The sequence below is a fragment of the Macaca nemestrina genome, chromosome 14 (genome assembly GCF_043159975.1).
Source record: "Macaca nemestrina isolate mMacNem1 chromosome 14, mMacNem.hap1, whole genome shotgun sequence".
In the NCBI taxonomy this organism is placed as follows: Eukaryota; Metazoa; Chordata; class Mammalia; order Primates; family Cercopithecidae; genus Macaca; species Macaca nemestrina.
Window position 1 is genome coordinate 112717471 of NC_092138.1, and position 15135 is coordinate 112732605.

General features: G+C 50.9%; 1 protein-coding gene across 15 annotated transcripts in view; it reads right to left on the reverse strand.

The window, feature by feature from the left end:
• The window catches only part of LOC105464055 (Rap guanine nucleotide exchange factor 1), a 160180-nt gene that overhangs the window by 30548 nt on the left and 114497 nt on the right, over positions 1 to 15135 (reverse strand). For 8 of the 15 annotated variants that reach the window (XM_071078483.1, XM_071078475.1, XM_071078478.1 and 5 more), the window contains one exon: positions 12547 to 12705. The exons of 3 other annotated variants lie outside the window; for them this stretch is intronic. In XM_071078483.1, coding sequence (XP_070934584.1) covers positions 12547 to 12705 — 159 coding nt within the window. The remainder of the gene's footprint in view (positions 1 to 12546; positions 12706 to 15135) is intronic. 4 more of the 15 variants (XM_071078477.1, XM_071078476.1, XM_071078481.1 and 1 more) reach the window with 1 other exon arrangement.

Genomic DNA, 15135 nt, shown 5'->3' on the forward strand with positions numbered 1-15135 from the left:
GAGATTTGCTAAACACTTCCCGCTCACCTTGTCTTGCTGCCGCCTAGTTTAAGAGTCATGCTCCAGGCCAGCTCCTTCTGGAGTCTTGACACAGCCTCATTGGCGCCATGTAAAGTCACTCTGTGCTTACACGTGCCCTGCAATAACTAGCACCTGATTTACACACACACAAATGGCTTTTGTGTCATCACAAAATGTACTAAGTTGGAGAAGTGTCTTCCTAACCAACCACACGGTGTGTTTAGCGGGTTTTAATTCAACGAGGTGAGGGGCAGACTCCCACAGCGTGGTGCCTCTTCCGGGAGAGGGCACAGGGCAGCTGCTGACTGCACGGTCTCCAGTTGCCCCTCGTGGCATCTCTGCCTGTGTGCCCTAGTAGAAGTGACTGAACTTATCGAGCCTTAGCTGAAGCTGTTCATCTTTAAAACAGGGATGAAAGCAGCCCCTCTCCCACAAGGTTTCTGCGGACGTTCCGTGAGACGCAGAGCGCTACATGCAGGTCCTCCGCGTGCTGCTGGTGTGGGCGACCTCTCGGCCAGCAGCAGCTGTCTTCTCCTGCCCTCCAAACAATCCCAGGAACTGCTCGAAATAACAGCACTGGGGCATTCAGTAGGGACCTAATACGTATTTGCTGATACGTATTTTAGTAGGCACCTAATACATAGTCTAGGCACCGTATTATTAATTAAGGTGCCTAGAATATTGCCTGACTCACAGCAGCGGCTCAGTTTTGAGCGTGGATGGGTAAGAGACAAACTTCACCCACTGCATGGGTTCAGGTCCAGACACTGGGGAGGGAGGCTCAGGGAAACAACCAGGGGTGTGGACTGCCAAGGAGGGGGCAGCTACCAAGGAGAAAGGAAGGAGAGTTGGCCTCTCTTGGACAAAGGGGCCTGGCCTGGCCTGCCCTGGCCCTCCCTCTGCAGCTGTGAGCTCACACTCTGGTATTCAAGCTATGCAGTCATGCTGGGACAAGAGCCAAACTGGAAAGGTACCTTCACGGGGCAGGCAGACACAGGGAAAGCCTTCTGATCACCCATGAAGCCCTTGCTGTGCCCCTTGGGCTCTGCAGATGCCAGCAGCTGCATCGGGGCTCATGGTCACACCATTTTCAACAGGCCCCCATCTCTACCGATTCTCCAGAGCAATACTTCCAGCCCCTTATGATCACACTTACCCACAGGGGCAGGGAGAAAGGCAGGGAGGGCCGTTCCACAGAAACGCCGCCTCACCACAGCCGGGGGTTTATTTTAGGATCTGGCTCGTGCCCGGCTTTGCTTCTGACGAGCTGCTGCTCTCTGTGTAGCAGGAACTTTTATTTATAGCCAGAATAAGACTGTTTGGGCTGAGGATTTTAGAACGGGAAGGGCTGCCTGTCTGAGACTTGCAAACTTCTGCAGAAGATCTAGGGGTGCCAGTTAGGAGAGGGGGTGTCTGGCCCCCAACGTCAGCCCTGGTCACACAGTCAGTCGAAACACAGCAGGGATTGCCTCACGAGGAAGAGAACAACTACTCCTACTGCATCTTCCTGCTGGGCAGATGAGGCGTTGCATGAATCATCTCAATTAACCTACACACAGTGCCTTACGGTTCTTATAACTGATGAAAATACTGAGGCTGGGAGGGGAGACCACGTGCCTAATAACACAGCTGGTAAGAGGTGGTGTGGGGATGGCTGATATCACAATCAGTTCGTGTTTTCTGAAATACTGGGTGTATCCCGGACATGAGACAGACCCTAACCATGCGATCCCATAGTTCTGCAGGGTACAGCCTCACCAACTCTGCAGAGAGTTCCTTAGCTGAGTGCTTTATGACGCCAGGCATGCAAAGCCCAGTGAGCTGAGACTTGATCCATAAGCCAGGATGCAGAGAGGGGTGCACTGGCCAGAGTGCGGCAGGACAGGCAGGGAAAAGGTGGAATCAGCAACCAGCTCCTTTGGAAACACAACCCTGAAAGGGAGTCAAAACGATGCTGGAGGCCGATGACCTCATATGCGAGCGTGTGGCCAATTCATTAAAAGGCAAAGCTGCCTGAAGCTGGCCAGGCAGCAGTTTTGTTTTTCTCACAAGTAAAATACTTAGAAAAGGCACCAGTTTTCAGTGACACCTTCTCTCTATTATAGTCCTGGCATGGAAAAAGGACTAGGGGTGGGTCCTGTGTTGCCTTAGCAAGAAAGTAGGAAAGATCTTTTTCTTCCTCTCTTTTTTTGAGACAGGGTCTCGCTCTGTCACCCAGGCTGGAGTGCAGTGGTACGGTCATGGCTCACTGTCGCCTCGACCTCCTGGGCTCAATTGATTCTCCTGCGTTAGCCTCTCAAAAAGGGTGGACTATAGGCATGTGTCACCAGGTACAATTAATTTTTTGGATTTTGTAGAGATGGGGTCTTGCTGTGTTGCTCAGGCTGGTCTCGAACTCCTGGGCTCAAGTGATCCTCCCACCTCAGCCTCCCAAAGTGCTGCGATTATAGGCATGAGCCATTGTGCCCAGCAGGAAAGCAGATATTTAAAGGAACAATTCTGAATCCTCAATATAACAGCCACTCCACTTAATTCCTCTGCTGATCAGAAAGACCGTGTGCCAGAGGAGGCTGTCTACTCATCAGCAGCTGAGGGTTAGGGACACAGGCCGAGGGACCTTGATCAGAACAGTTGCTCCACAGTGACTTGAGCTCCAAGCCCTGGAGAACTGTCAGCTCCACCAGTTACAGGGAAATGTGGTCATGTAAATGGATGGATTCACTGGCACGGTGAAGTGTTTGGGAAGAGAAGTTGCCAGAAATTGGTCATTACTGCATAATCTTGGCTCAAGCAAGGCTTATGACTTCAGAGTTTTTGGATGCCACTTAGCAAAATAGATAAGCTATTGGACAGCTGGTTTTCGGGTTTAAATTTTTATTCCTCATTTGTGAGAAAACACATTCAGGGGAAGCTGCTTTTCTAGTGTGGTCTGGGCTTCCTTCCCCAGAGTAGAATCAATGGGAGCTACAGCTCAGCACTGGCGGTGGGCTCAGAGCACATATGTCCTTCAACTAGGGACTGTGAGCCTCACAGTGTGGGCCCTAATTTATCTATTCTGGAAGAAGTTGAGCTTTTAACTGCTGATGAGGCCCACATGATCGCCTGGGGAGAAAAGCTTATCTGATTTGATTCTTATAGAGATGGGGTATGACCCACTCCCAGGACACCCTCCTGCCCCAGGAAAGGTGCTTGGCAACATTCCTTGTAACTCCATTTGGCAAACTCTTAGGGAGACTTCTGGCTTTGTCTTCTCTTTCTTTACAGTCCCAATTAACTACTGGTTTACAGAAGGGTCTACCTTACTTTTTGGTAGGGTCTACCTTAGGCCCAGGAGCAACTCCTCTTCTTTGATGCTCTTGTGTTAATTTGTAACAATAACTACACTTTACATAATGTCAAAAGATGAGTTCCAAAGCCAAGTGGTAGGTTCTGAGGCCAATGCCACAAGCACCTGAACTGAAATCTGCCACAGACCGTTTTGTCTTTGATCCTGGTAAGGAGGCAGTCATTCTTCTCCTCAAAGAAGGGTAACATTAGCATTATGTTGGGTCCAAAAAATATCTTCTCCCTTTTCAAATAAACTTCTTAGTGGAGCTTATTTTTAAAAACCACTTGAATATCCTAAGAAAAAAAGGATGTAAAAGAACAAAAATGTGTTGCTTGGGAGAAGATGGGTGAATGTAAAAGTTCCTTATTAAGTTCCTTCTCATGTGACATATTTTTACAACTGGAATCACAGTATCTCCCTTGAAAATACTACGTTTTGGCCAATGGTTTCATGGCAAATTACACTCTTGCAAAACCTCCAATACATTCTAGGATGCTCTGGAATTCACTAAGTGTTGATCTGAATAGCATCAACCCTTTATAGAAAGATTTAATACAGATTGAAAAATGATTCAAATTCAGTTCTAGAAGTCTGACAACTATTTTTACTCAGTTTGCATTTCAACAGCCTGACGGGGCTCTAATTTATACTTATTCTTAGAACTCTATTTAGAGCCTGTAGCTACACTTTGTAACATGTCAGAACATGAAGGACAAATACACGCCTCTCGACGTCCAGCCTCCGCACTTCTCTTTTGACCGAGCCTTACGAGGTCTCAAAATTTATTTGGCAAATTAAGCAGTTCAAAAATGTTAACCTAACACTGCATTTTTCATGATGGGGATCTGGATTCCAATCACGGCTCTAGCTTAACTCGGAACAAATGGCTCAGCTTCTCTCTCCTGGCTTCTCCATCTCTAGAACTGCAGTGAACCTCGATCACAGAGTAGTAAGGAAGGCCCTCGATAGGGGGATGGCAGCCCGATGTGGAAGTAAAGGCAAGAGGCACCGGACGTGGAACTGGCCCTCAGGGTGCGTGTGAGCACACGACCTTTACAAGGAATGGGGGTGCTTTTGGTACCGGCCTTCCAAGAAGGTTTGTGTCTATTTCCTATAACTTTATCTTAAAATTTCTCCTCTGCAATTTTTCCCAGCACCCTGACTGAACTCCCACCTGACAGTTTGCCTGTCACAGATGGAGTCAGAAGTACAACCACGGCCAGGTGCTACAGTGACACTACTGCGCCTGAAGCTGGTCCAGGGGCACCGACCAGCCAAAATGCCAGGCTGTAAACAACAAAGATTCTTGAAGTCTAGAACCAGGGGGCGGAAACAGCTGCATCAGACTAGTTGCTTTTGAAAGCCCCCAACACAAGGCATTCTCAGCTCTGCTCCTGCTGTCAGGGCTGTGACCAGTCCTGCTCTCGAGATGGGCACACTCCCTACTGCCCACAGTAAGGCAAGGCAGGCTCGCTCCTGGGCTCAGGAGGTAACGCCGTCTCCTCCAGAGCTGGACATTTCTCCAGAGGTGGCTCTGCAATACCCCCTGAGGGTCGCAGCGACCTGGAGGGGGCTCTGGTCTGCATGTACCTCCTTCCACAAGACCAGGTCAAGCTGAGTAGGATCTAATCCAGTCTTCACACTTCAGAGTAGCACTGGGTCTATCAGGAAGAGTGGAAAAGCACAGGGGGAACGCACTGCAGGAGCCAAACTGTGTTTCAAGGGCTCTGCAGACAGGAACTACCTGGGAAACTCTCGACCCAGACAGAACAGCAAGACCCTCAGGTCAGTAGGGAAGGAAAATGAAGAAGAAAATGGATTCTTGGCCAGAGCCTGGGATCAATCCATCTGTTACACGGGAGCTAGAGGCTAGGCTGCACCGAAGCTGCCAGTTCACAGCTCATGCCCCCTCCTCAGGGGACATGCAATCCTGAGAAGACGAACCGGAGCATTACACAGGAAAGCAGCAGCCTCCCCCATGTGGTGAAAGATCTGATGCTAATACTTCCCTTTCCATGAAATGCTGGTTGTGCGTCTCGTACTACATCATGTGTGCTTTTCATCCTTATAAAAACCTCGTGCTCCCATTGCACAGATGAGGAAAGGGGGGCCCAGGGCATTGGGGCGGGGCGGTGTGCTCAGGTTCATACAGCAAGTGAGGAGAAAACACGGTGGGGAAGAAGACGGGGTTGAGCAGGAAGGAGAAACTTGTATGTGGGGAAGGGATGAAGGGAAGGCAGTGGAGGTGTGCAGGGGACAGGCTCATGGTAGAGTGGGGAGAAACAGTGTGAGGGCCTCCTAAGAGCCAGGGAAGCTGGCCCTGGTTCTGCAGGGATGTGGTGACATTTTAGTCTAGCTGCAGGCTTGAGAAGCAGGGAGGGCCTCTGACTGCAGAAGCAGGAATGCCAGTCAGGAGCTGCAGTGCAACCAGGTGAGACACGGGAGTGGGGAGGAAGCGAGTGGTCACAGGCTGGAGAGAAGTGGACGTGCTCAAGGCTAATGCCCTGTGCAGTATCAGTAGGACATGGTGGGACAGGGAGAAGAGGGGCGGGACAAGAGTGAATGGGCACTGCCTGCCTGTCTGCTATGTGCCAGGCATGGGGACTAATTTCTGACCTCAGGGAGCCCGGGGTCTGGTGAGGAGAGAAGCCTGCATGCAAACAGCTGGAGATCCGCAGAGACTCAACCTTGGACTTGTAGATTCTGCCTCAAAGGGGATGAACTGCCTCAAAGGGGATGAACTTGTAGACTCTACCCCTAATGGCACAGATTGGTAGATGCTACCCCTAAGGGTATGCACCGGTAGACTACACCCCTAAGGGCACACACTGGTACACTACACCCCTAAGGGCACAGACTGGTAGACTACACCCCTAAGGGCACGGACTGCTAGACAACACCCTTAAGGGCATAGACTTGTAGACTATATTGTGCTGTTAAACCTCCAAGAATGGAGGAGAGTCTAGGAGTCAATGGTGTGAAATAACCTGAAGCACCTATGTACTACCTGAGCTGCGCCAGGCCAAGGAGGAACATGTACCAGTGGGAGGCAGAGGCCTCAAGGAGGCTTCGCAACATGGAGACAGCGGCACAGTCCTTTCCCCAAAAGAGGAGCACTCCATGCAGACCGTGCAAAGGGAGGGTCCGACCAGCCTGCGCACCAACACCCCCACCCCGTCCAGGGAGGGGCTGCCTTGAGAAATCCCTCTCCCACCCTTGGCTACCGGGTTCTGCCCACAGATGCTCCCTGCTCTTTCTCTCTCAATGTGATCTAGCTCTGACCAGGACAGAAAGCCAGTAAGACAAGATGGCATCAGGGAGGAACGAGAGACAAAGGTCAGGATGGCAGAAACGTATTGTTTCCAACAAAGTTTCCATCAGGTGCCAAGAGCCCCATGGGACTGTCTTCCACTTCCCTCCAGTGGGCCATTCCGTTTTCCTCCTCCTCTCCTTCTCTCTCTATCTCTCCCCTTTCCTGTTTGGCCTTTAGGCCCGTCAGCGTGCCCACGGTCTCTGTGATGGCTCATCCTTGGGGACGGTTTGTGGCCAGGAGGTTGGGGGTGGGGAGCGAGAGAAACAGTGAGCAAGGGAGAGGCAGACGCATGGGCAGAGTGAAGGAACCTACCCTGGGTCCCGAGGAGCTGGGCCTGGCATTTCCCAGTGAGGGGACACTCGCATGGGGACCGAGGGTCTGCATGAAGCTCAAGCTTTCTGCTGAGAGCACATGTGCTGATGCACAGAAACCTGGGCCCATCTCAGAAAACGACTGTTTTACCCAGAATGAGATGCCAGCTGCTCTGCAGACCCTTTTTAAAAAATTAAAGTCCTCAAGATGATACACACTTAACTCTCCTTGCCTGAAGTTTTTTTTTTTTTTTTTTTTTTAAACAGACGACAGTTATTACAGGCATTTCAATATAACTTCTACTCACAACTTGGGTCTGCTAGCAGTTTTAATTATCCAGATTCATTCTGGAAGCCAAGATGGTAAAGAAATATTTCAACAGATTTCTAGCACCCAAATAGATCTTTTAGTGACAGTAAATACCCATAACTTTCAGTTAGCAAAGAAAGAACGTACAAGAAAGTAGTGTGGGGTACGGAGGAAGGTGTTTTTTCTTTTTTTTTTTCCTTCTTTTTTTTTTTTTTGAGACGGAGTCTCGCTCTGTCACCCAGGCTGGAGTCCAGTGGTGCGATCTCTGCTCACTGCAAGCTCCGCCTCCCGGGTTTACGCCATTCTCCGGCCTCAGCCTCCCGAGTAGCTGGGACTACAGGCGCCCACCACCACAGCCCGGCTAATTGTTTTGTATTTTCAGTAGAGACGGGGTTTCACTGTGTTAGCCAGGATGGTTTCAATCTCCTGACCTCATGATCTGCCCGCCTTGGCCTCCCAAAGTGCTGGGATTACAGGCGTGAGCCACCGCTCCTGGCTGGAGGAAGGTATTTTTTCCAATGCCAACCCTGCAGCACCGGCAGGGCACAGGCAGCCCTAATGGTTACTGAGAGATTGTGCATAATATCTGGGTCAAGGGCACCGTGAATAGGAACCAAATCTACAACTTTCGAGATGTGCAGAAGCAGAGAAAATGCAAGCCAGAGAAGGGACATGCAGAGGAGAGGGCCATGGGAGTCTACTGTGGAAGGTGGGAAGGAGTAGGGCAGAGAAAGCAGATGGGCAGCCACCAGGCAGGGCCACCATGGGAATACAGCAGGCAGCCCAGGGAGCAAGAACCTGGAGAGCAGTCAAGAGAGAAAACACGGGCAGCACTGCTACTTCTGGGAGGGATGGTGAGGCTGTCACTCAGACACGGAGCCACGCCCCCACAGAACAGGCAGAGGCGGGGCCTGGCCCAATCAGGATCACAGAGGCTGCACCCACCTCTCTATACCTTTCCTGCCTCACGGTCATGCATACATTCTTCTCAACACCTTTCTTTTACCAAGCTGGTCCGAATGCCCCCGAGACCACGTGTCAGGGTTTGGAGTTCTGTCTGTGTTCAAGTCTCCTGGGGTTACGGCCTAAGTCAGGCAAGAGGCGAGTCTATGGACCAGGAGCTAACACCTCTGGTGAATGAAGGGCCAAGCACACAGGACTGAAGCCTGTGCAGGGGATGGTAGGAGGGACCCCCTGGGACCAACTCCTAGGCGGTGCTGGTGAGAGAGAAGCCCAGCAAACAGTCGAGTCCAGGCCCGGCAGAGCCTGCGGGTGGGGAGGACTGGCTTTTCCTGGAGTGGAGGTTCTGGGGAGACGGGAAAGCTGGCTGTCATCGTTGCCCTCATGACCTTATTCTAAGTGCTTACATTTGAGATGACCTTCCCGAATGGACACTGGGCTTCCTGGCCTCCATGCCTCTGGCAGGTCCTTCTGCTTGGAACATCTTTGACTTGCTTTTCCTGCCCTTTAGCTCCTAAAAAATCCCAACTGTCCTTCAAGCCACAGCTCAAGCTCCACCCCCAGCCCCCACGACCCTGTCCTTGCTCCACCACCCACAAAGTTTCTATGCCTACAACTCTCATGTCATTCCTCACACATGCCTTAACATGGTGTGAACTTGTATTTTACATAAAAGATGTCTTAAGACTCCCATATACTCCAGGGATAAAAACCATGATGTGGCCGGGTGCGGTGGCTCACGCCTGTAATCCCAGCACTTTGGGAGGCCGAAGCGGGCAGATCACCTGAGGTCAGGAGTTTGAGACCAGCCTGGCCAACATGGTGAAACCCTGTCTCTACTAAAAATACAAAAAATTAGCCGGGCGTGGTGGCGGGCGGCTGTAATCCCAGCTACCCTGGAGGCTGAGGCAGGAGAATTGCTTGAACCCGGGAGGCAGAGGTTGCAGTCAGTCGAGATCATGCTACTGAACTCCAGTCTGGGCAACAGAGCAAGACTCCATCTCAAAAACAAAACAAAAACAAAAAACAAAAAACCATGATGTACTCAGACCCAAAATTAATTAAAATGTGTGCAGATGTTTTTGGTTCTGCAGCAGGCTTCGTGCCTATCTTCCTCTGCCTGCTAACCTGCAGCCCTGCTTTGGCTGGGGCCATCTTCCTCAACTGGATGTCTTTTGCAACCTGGCCCGGAAAAGCTGATGTCCTGAGCTTGCTGAATTAAACCCATCCCTAGGATCAGGGGAGGAGTGAATGAGAATACTTCTCAGTATCCACTTCAATTTAAATTGTTCCACACAGGTTTAGTGCCCTACAAATTCCCTTGGCAAGAGGTTTTCAATGGTTAGAATCTTTTTTTTTTTTTTTGAGACGGAGTCTCGCTGTGTCTCCCAGGCTGGAGTGCAGTGGCGTGATCTCGGCTCACTGCAAGCTCCACCTCCCGGGTTCATGCCATTCTCCCGCCTCAGCCTCCCAAGTAGCTGAGACTACAGGCGCCCACCACCTCGCCCGGCTAGTTTTTTGTATTTTTAGTAGAGACGGGGTTTCACCATGTTAGCCAGGATAGTCTCGATCTCCTGACCTCGTGATCCACCGCGCCCGGCCTCAATGGTTAGAATCTTTTAGTAGAAGTAATCGTCCACTGTGTCAAGAACCATGTGAGGTGTCTTCAGATTTGACAACTGCTGTGTTTCCAAGGGACACCCCTTCAGAGTTTCATGCTGGACAAATGACACAGGCCCAGGAGCAATGAACGAAGAAATTCAGGCATAAAAGGCGCTCTGATAGTAATCCAAAGCCCTATGTCTGGGGTTCATCTTAGAATTTAACCAACGGATATATGAAGAACATGCTGGCACTGTACTAAATCACTTTTCTGAGGTTTCAGTGTACTGGATGTTGAACGTTCCAAACGTGGCCATTACTAATGGTTCCTGAGGTATTCTCGTTTTAATGACATAAGGCATCTTATAAGGTCCTTCCCTCGGGGTCCTTGGTGGACTTGTTGCTAAGAATGCAGTGTTTTAGACACAAGATGTCTTAAGGCTCTTGTGTGTCCCAGGGATAAAAACTATGACGTACTCATAACCAAACTTAATTAAAATGCCCTCAAATTTAATTTTGTAGCAAACAGTCCAGTTCATTCATAGTCCTCTAACCCTAACTGCTCAAAAGGGATATTGTAGAAACTCTAAGGGGAAAGAAAACAAAAACAAAAACCTAGCTCGGTCAAGAGCTTGGATTGTCTACAGGCCAAGTTTCGCAAGATTTGTGAAAGGAGCTTGCCAGAGGTGCCTCTGAGGAAACCATGGGCTTCTGTGTGGCCAGAGCAGGGTGAGGAGAGCCTGTCTTCCCAGCATGAGTAGGGCTGCTGGGGGCTCTAAGGAGTGAGGCCTCAGTATCCAGTGGGAGAATGCACTCCAAGGTCCTCACGACAGGCAGGACCGTCTTAGTCCTGGCCACTGGAAGTCACTAGGCATTGGACTGCCCACCCTGGGCACAGATGGAAACCAGACAAAACCAAACTGGGAACCTGAGTTTGGATAAGTCTTTAAAAATCACCCCGTCCGGCCGGGCATGGTGGCTCAATGCCTGTAATCCCAGCACTTTGGGAGGCCAAGGCGGGTAGATCACGAGGTCAGGAGATCGAGACCATCCTGGCTAACACGGTGAAACCCCGTCTCTACTGAAAATACAAAAAATTAGCTAGGCGTGGTGGTGGGCGCCTGTAGTCCCAGCTACTCGGGAGGCTGAGGTAGGAGAATGGTGTAAACCCGGAAGGCGGAGCTTGCAGTGAGCCGAGATCGTGCCACTGCACTCCAGCCTGGGCAACAGAGCGAGACTCCGTCTCAAAAAAAACCAAAAACAAAAAACAAAAAAACAAAAAATCGCGCGGTCCAAACTCATCATTTATAGAGGGGGGATAAAGGCCAAACAGGTTAGCTCTCATGTGTAAAGTTAGAAGCAGAACAAGACGAGAATCCAGAACTCTTATTACTAAGACAATGAGAGCAAGAACAGTAATAAGCTTTCTAAGCTTACGTACCTAGCCGCTTCATATAATTTTACTTACTCCTCACAATTACAAAATACGAGGCAAGGAAAATCCAGTCCCAAAGGAAAGACGCTGAAGCGAAATTGTTCTAGAGTTCTTTCCCCTGTGCTAAGTTTCATTTTAACAGATGAAAGGGAGAATGTGGCCATTTCGGTTCCTGGACATGCACAGATGCCAGTGAAAGACCCCCTCTTCAGTGTCAGCCCCTAGGCTTAAAGCAGTAAACTGTTTACACAAATGGCTGCAGCCCATTCCCTTCCTGGACCCACAGCCCGTGCAACATGACTTAGCAGCAACCACCATAAAGAGGCAGAAGCAACTTCTGTGCTCCCTGAATCTGGGCTGGCCTTGTAATTTAACTGAGCAAATGCAATGGAACAGGCATCACAGCACTTCTGAGCTTAGGCCCTAAGGGGCCTTGCACGCTTCCATTTGTTTTTTTTGGAAGCCCGCCAGCTGTCATGTGAACAAGCCCAGGCCAGCCTGATGGAGGTGACAGACTACATGGGTCACAGCCAAATCAGCCCCATTGTCCCAGCTCAGGTCCCACGGATGTCAGTGAGTTCAGCCAAAACTGGCCAAGTCTGGGCCAGAGTAGCACAACCATCCTGCTACTCTGTGTCCTAAGCAGTGACAAATGGTCACTATTATTTTAAGCCATGAAGTTTTGGGTGGTTTGTTATGTAGCAAAAGCAAACTAATACAGCCCTTAATCAAACCATCACGCGCTGGTGAAGCCTGCTCTCCTCAACCTGGCTTTCTATGTGAGGAACAGTACCACCCATCTACCCATCCATCTCATCTGTTTTATTTATTTTGAGACAGGGTTTCACTACGTTGCCCAGGCTGGATTTGAACTCCGGGGTTCAGGCGATTCTCCTGCCTCAGCCTCCTGAGGAGTGGGGACTACATGTGAGTGCCACCACACCTGGTTATATTCCTTTTTAATCCTGGAACACAGAGGGCTGATCCAAGTCCCAAAGGGAGATTGGGATAAAAAGGTCAAAATGTGTTTGTCAGTTTATGCCAGACTGGCCACTCGCATTTCCCATGCCTACCCTTGCCTCACCTGGACGCCTCACGGTCTTTAAGGCCCCAGAGAACCAACCATTCATAACCTTCCCATCTATGTGTAGGGACCCGCAGAAGGGCAGGGGCCATGATGGGCAGAACACATAGCTGAGGCACACGCTACCAAGGAATGGCCCTGTTCACGTGTTTCCAAGTAAAGAACAGCAGGGAGCAACTCACCGAGGGCACAGGCAAGCTGCCGTGCCGGCTGAGAAAGGAGTTAGAGACGGACACACTGAGGCCCTGAGCGGCACTGCCGTCCTTGGGGGTGAAGGCCACTTTAGTTTGCTGGACACAGTAGGAGACAGAGGAGAAGGAAGAAGCAGCACAGGAGGCCTGCTGGACAGAGGGGAGGAGAGAGAAGGCAGGGAAGGAGGGAGAGAAGCAGAGAACAGTCAGGTCCATGCAGGGAAAGGCCATGGAGGTCGCTCTCCACATCCTCTTGGAGACATTCTGGAGAGGGATGGCTTCTAGGCCCAGTTCAGGGACTAAAACCAGCTGCCGAAGGCTATCTGCAGGAAAGGGCACCCTCCTTCACTTCCTTACTCTAGATCCTAAAATTTGTGTCCACTGGAAGCAGGTTGGGTGGAAGGAGGACGAGGTGGCTGGAGCCACACAGACCTGGGCTGACTCCGGGCTTGGAGCTCCTCCTCTGTGGGGAGTGGATCCATGTGTCATTAACACGTCTTCAAAACTCAGATGGGGCTCCGGCTGCCTGGGTTTGAGTCTGGATCCTGCCATTTCTCACGGGTTTGGCCTTGGGCACTACTTAAAGGTCTCTGTGCCTCAGGTTTTCTGTCTGTAAAATGGGGAGAACCCTGGCACCTCCTGTACAGGGCTGTTGGGAGGATGAAATGGGATGATATGTGTGAAGCACCTGGAATCTTGCTTATCACACTGTACGTGGGCCAACAGGCGTATGTAATGAGCACCATTTTTGTCTGTGAAGTGTGGATAACGCTTCCTGCATCTGCATTTGAGAGGGTGCGACCAGCAGCTGGCAGGACTTGTCACGTGGTACGCCTGGGTTGTCGTTAGGATTGGGCCTGGCTCCCAGGTCTTCTGTTTCTAGCTGTGGGCTTGGATTAAGGTTCGCTGGCTCTGTCAGCGTCAATTTACTTATAATGGGGATGCCAGGAGCTGTGGCAGGGACCATGTAGAGCCAGATGAGACCCCCGGTGCTTACCTGGGGACGTGTTCAACACAGATGTTCCTAACAGGCCTCCAGGGGCTGAGTTCACCACTGCCCCGCAGGCATGGTGGAACAGGTTCTGATTCCACTCACTCACTAGGGGTGTCTCCCCAAATATTCAGAAGCCTGTGGACTCCACAGTGTGGAGAAGATGCCCAATGGGCCAAAAATATTTTCAATAAATCTGGCTCAGCAATGGCTGTTTTTTTTTGAGACAGGGTCTCACTATGTTGTCCAGGCTGGTCTTGAACTTCTGGGATCAAGTGATCCTCCACCTCAGCCTCCCAAGTAGCTGGGACTATAGGCATGTGCCACCACCACTCCTGGGTCTCGGCAATGGTTCTAACCAAACATTTTAAGCAAGGGGTCTCTAAATGAGGCATTTATGTTTCCATGGTGGGACCCTTTTTGAAACATCTTCAAAGCAATTGAGACTCATATTCTCAATTGTGCCTGTGGGATGGGCAGGGCAGGTGAGGATCTGAGACCCTGAAAATGGCACATGTGACACGGCTAACGAGTGGCAGGGTTGGAATTCAGGACTCTCAACTCCAGGCTTGGCCTTTCCTCTACTGGACACGGCCTTCTCTGAAGGGGCTGAGTGTGGTTTCTCAGTGGAAACAAAACAGCTTGCTTGGTCAGCCAGAGCCCACTGAGTATAGGAAGCTCAGGGACTCCTGGGACTGGGCTGAGCCCCAGGTGATTATATGGAGTAATCCAGGGATATTTGTCCTCCAGTCTGCAGCTGCCTCCCAGAAGAATCAGACGGCCCTTCATGTCCTCTCGCAATGGATAAAAGATGGCCCAGGGCACACTAGTCGCCTCCTGGTAGAAGCCACCAGACTGGCCAGCACACGAGCACAGCAACCCAGGCAGCTCTGAACAAGCCTGGAGCTCCCTGTTGGGGAGCTTCCTCTTCCTGGGGAGCATGGCTGGACAAGAGGCTCAGATCCTCAAACCCGACTAGGGCCCTCCATGTTCATTAACTGGCAGCAAAGGGAGAAAGTTTGGAGGGATGCCACAGGCACCTCCCATCTGCCTACCTGCCCAGTGCCTGGGCAGTTCCGGAGCCTCATGGGGTGCCCACGGTGGAACAGCCTGCCTTCTGTGCTGACCCGTGCTTCCTTACGTGCACGGGAGTCCTCAGCACAGGAGTGTTTTCTAGAAGAGGAAGGTGCTATGTCTGAAACAGAGTGGCTCTGTTTAAAGCCATCCTCCGCTTCAATGGCGCTTGTTTCCCTTGGGCCCTCCCCGGCCAAGGCTGGGTTGTAAGTCACTCTACACAGTTAGGACCATTATGCCAATCAAGTCCACAGATGGCCATGCACAGACCATGTCCTGTGCTTTGACTGAGTCCCTCCCTTCTGGGAGGTCTATGTTGAAGCCAAAGAAGACAGAAAAAAAATACAAGAGACTGTCAGCAGAGAGAGCAAACACCCTGAGTACAAGCCTGTCCCTGCTGCGTGGGCCTGCTGTGGAAAAGAAAGGTCCCTGCACCCCAGGGTGGGGAGGTGGTGGAGCGGGCACTGGGCTGCTGGTGAGCATCTCAGGAGGAAGTAAAAGCATCTGTGTGGGAG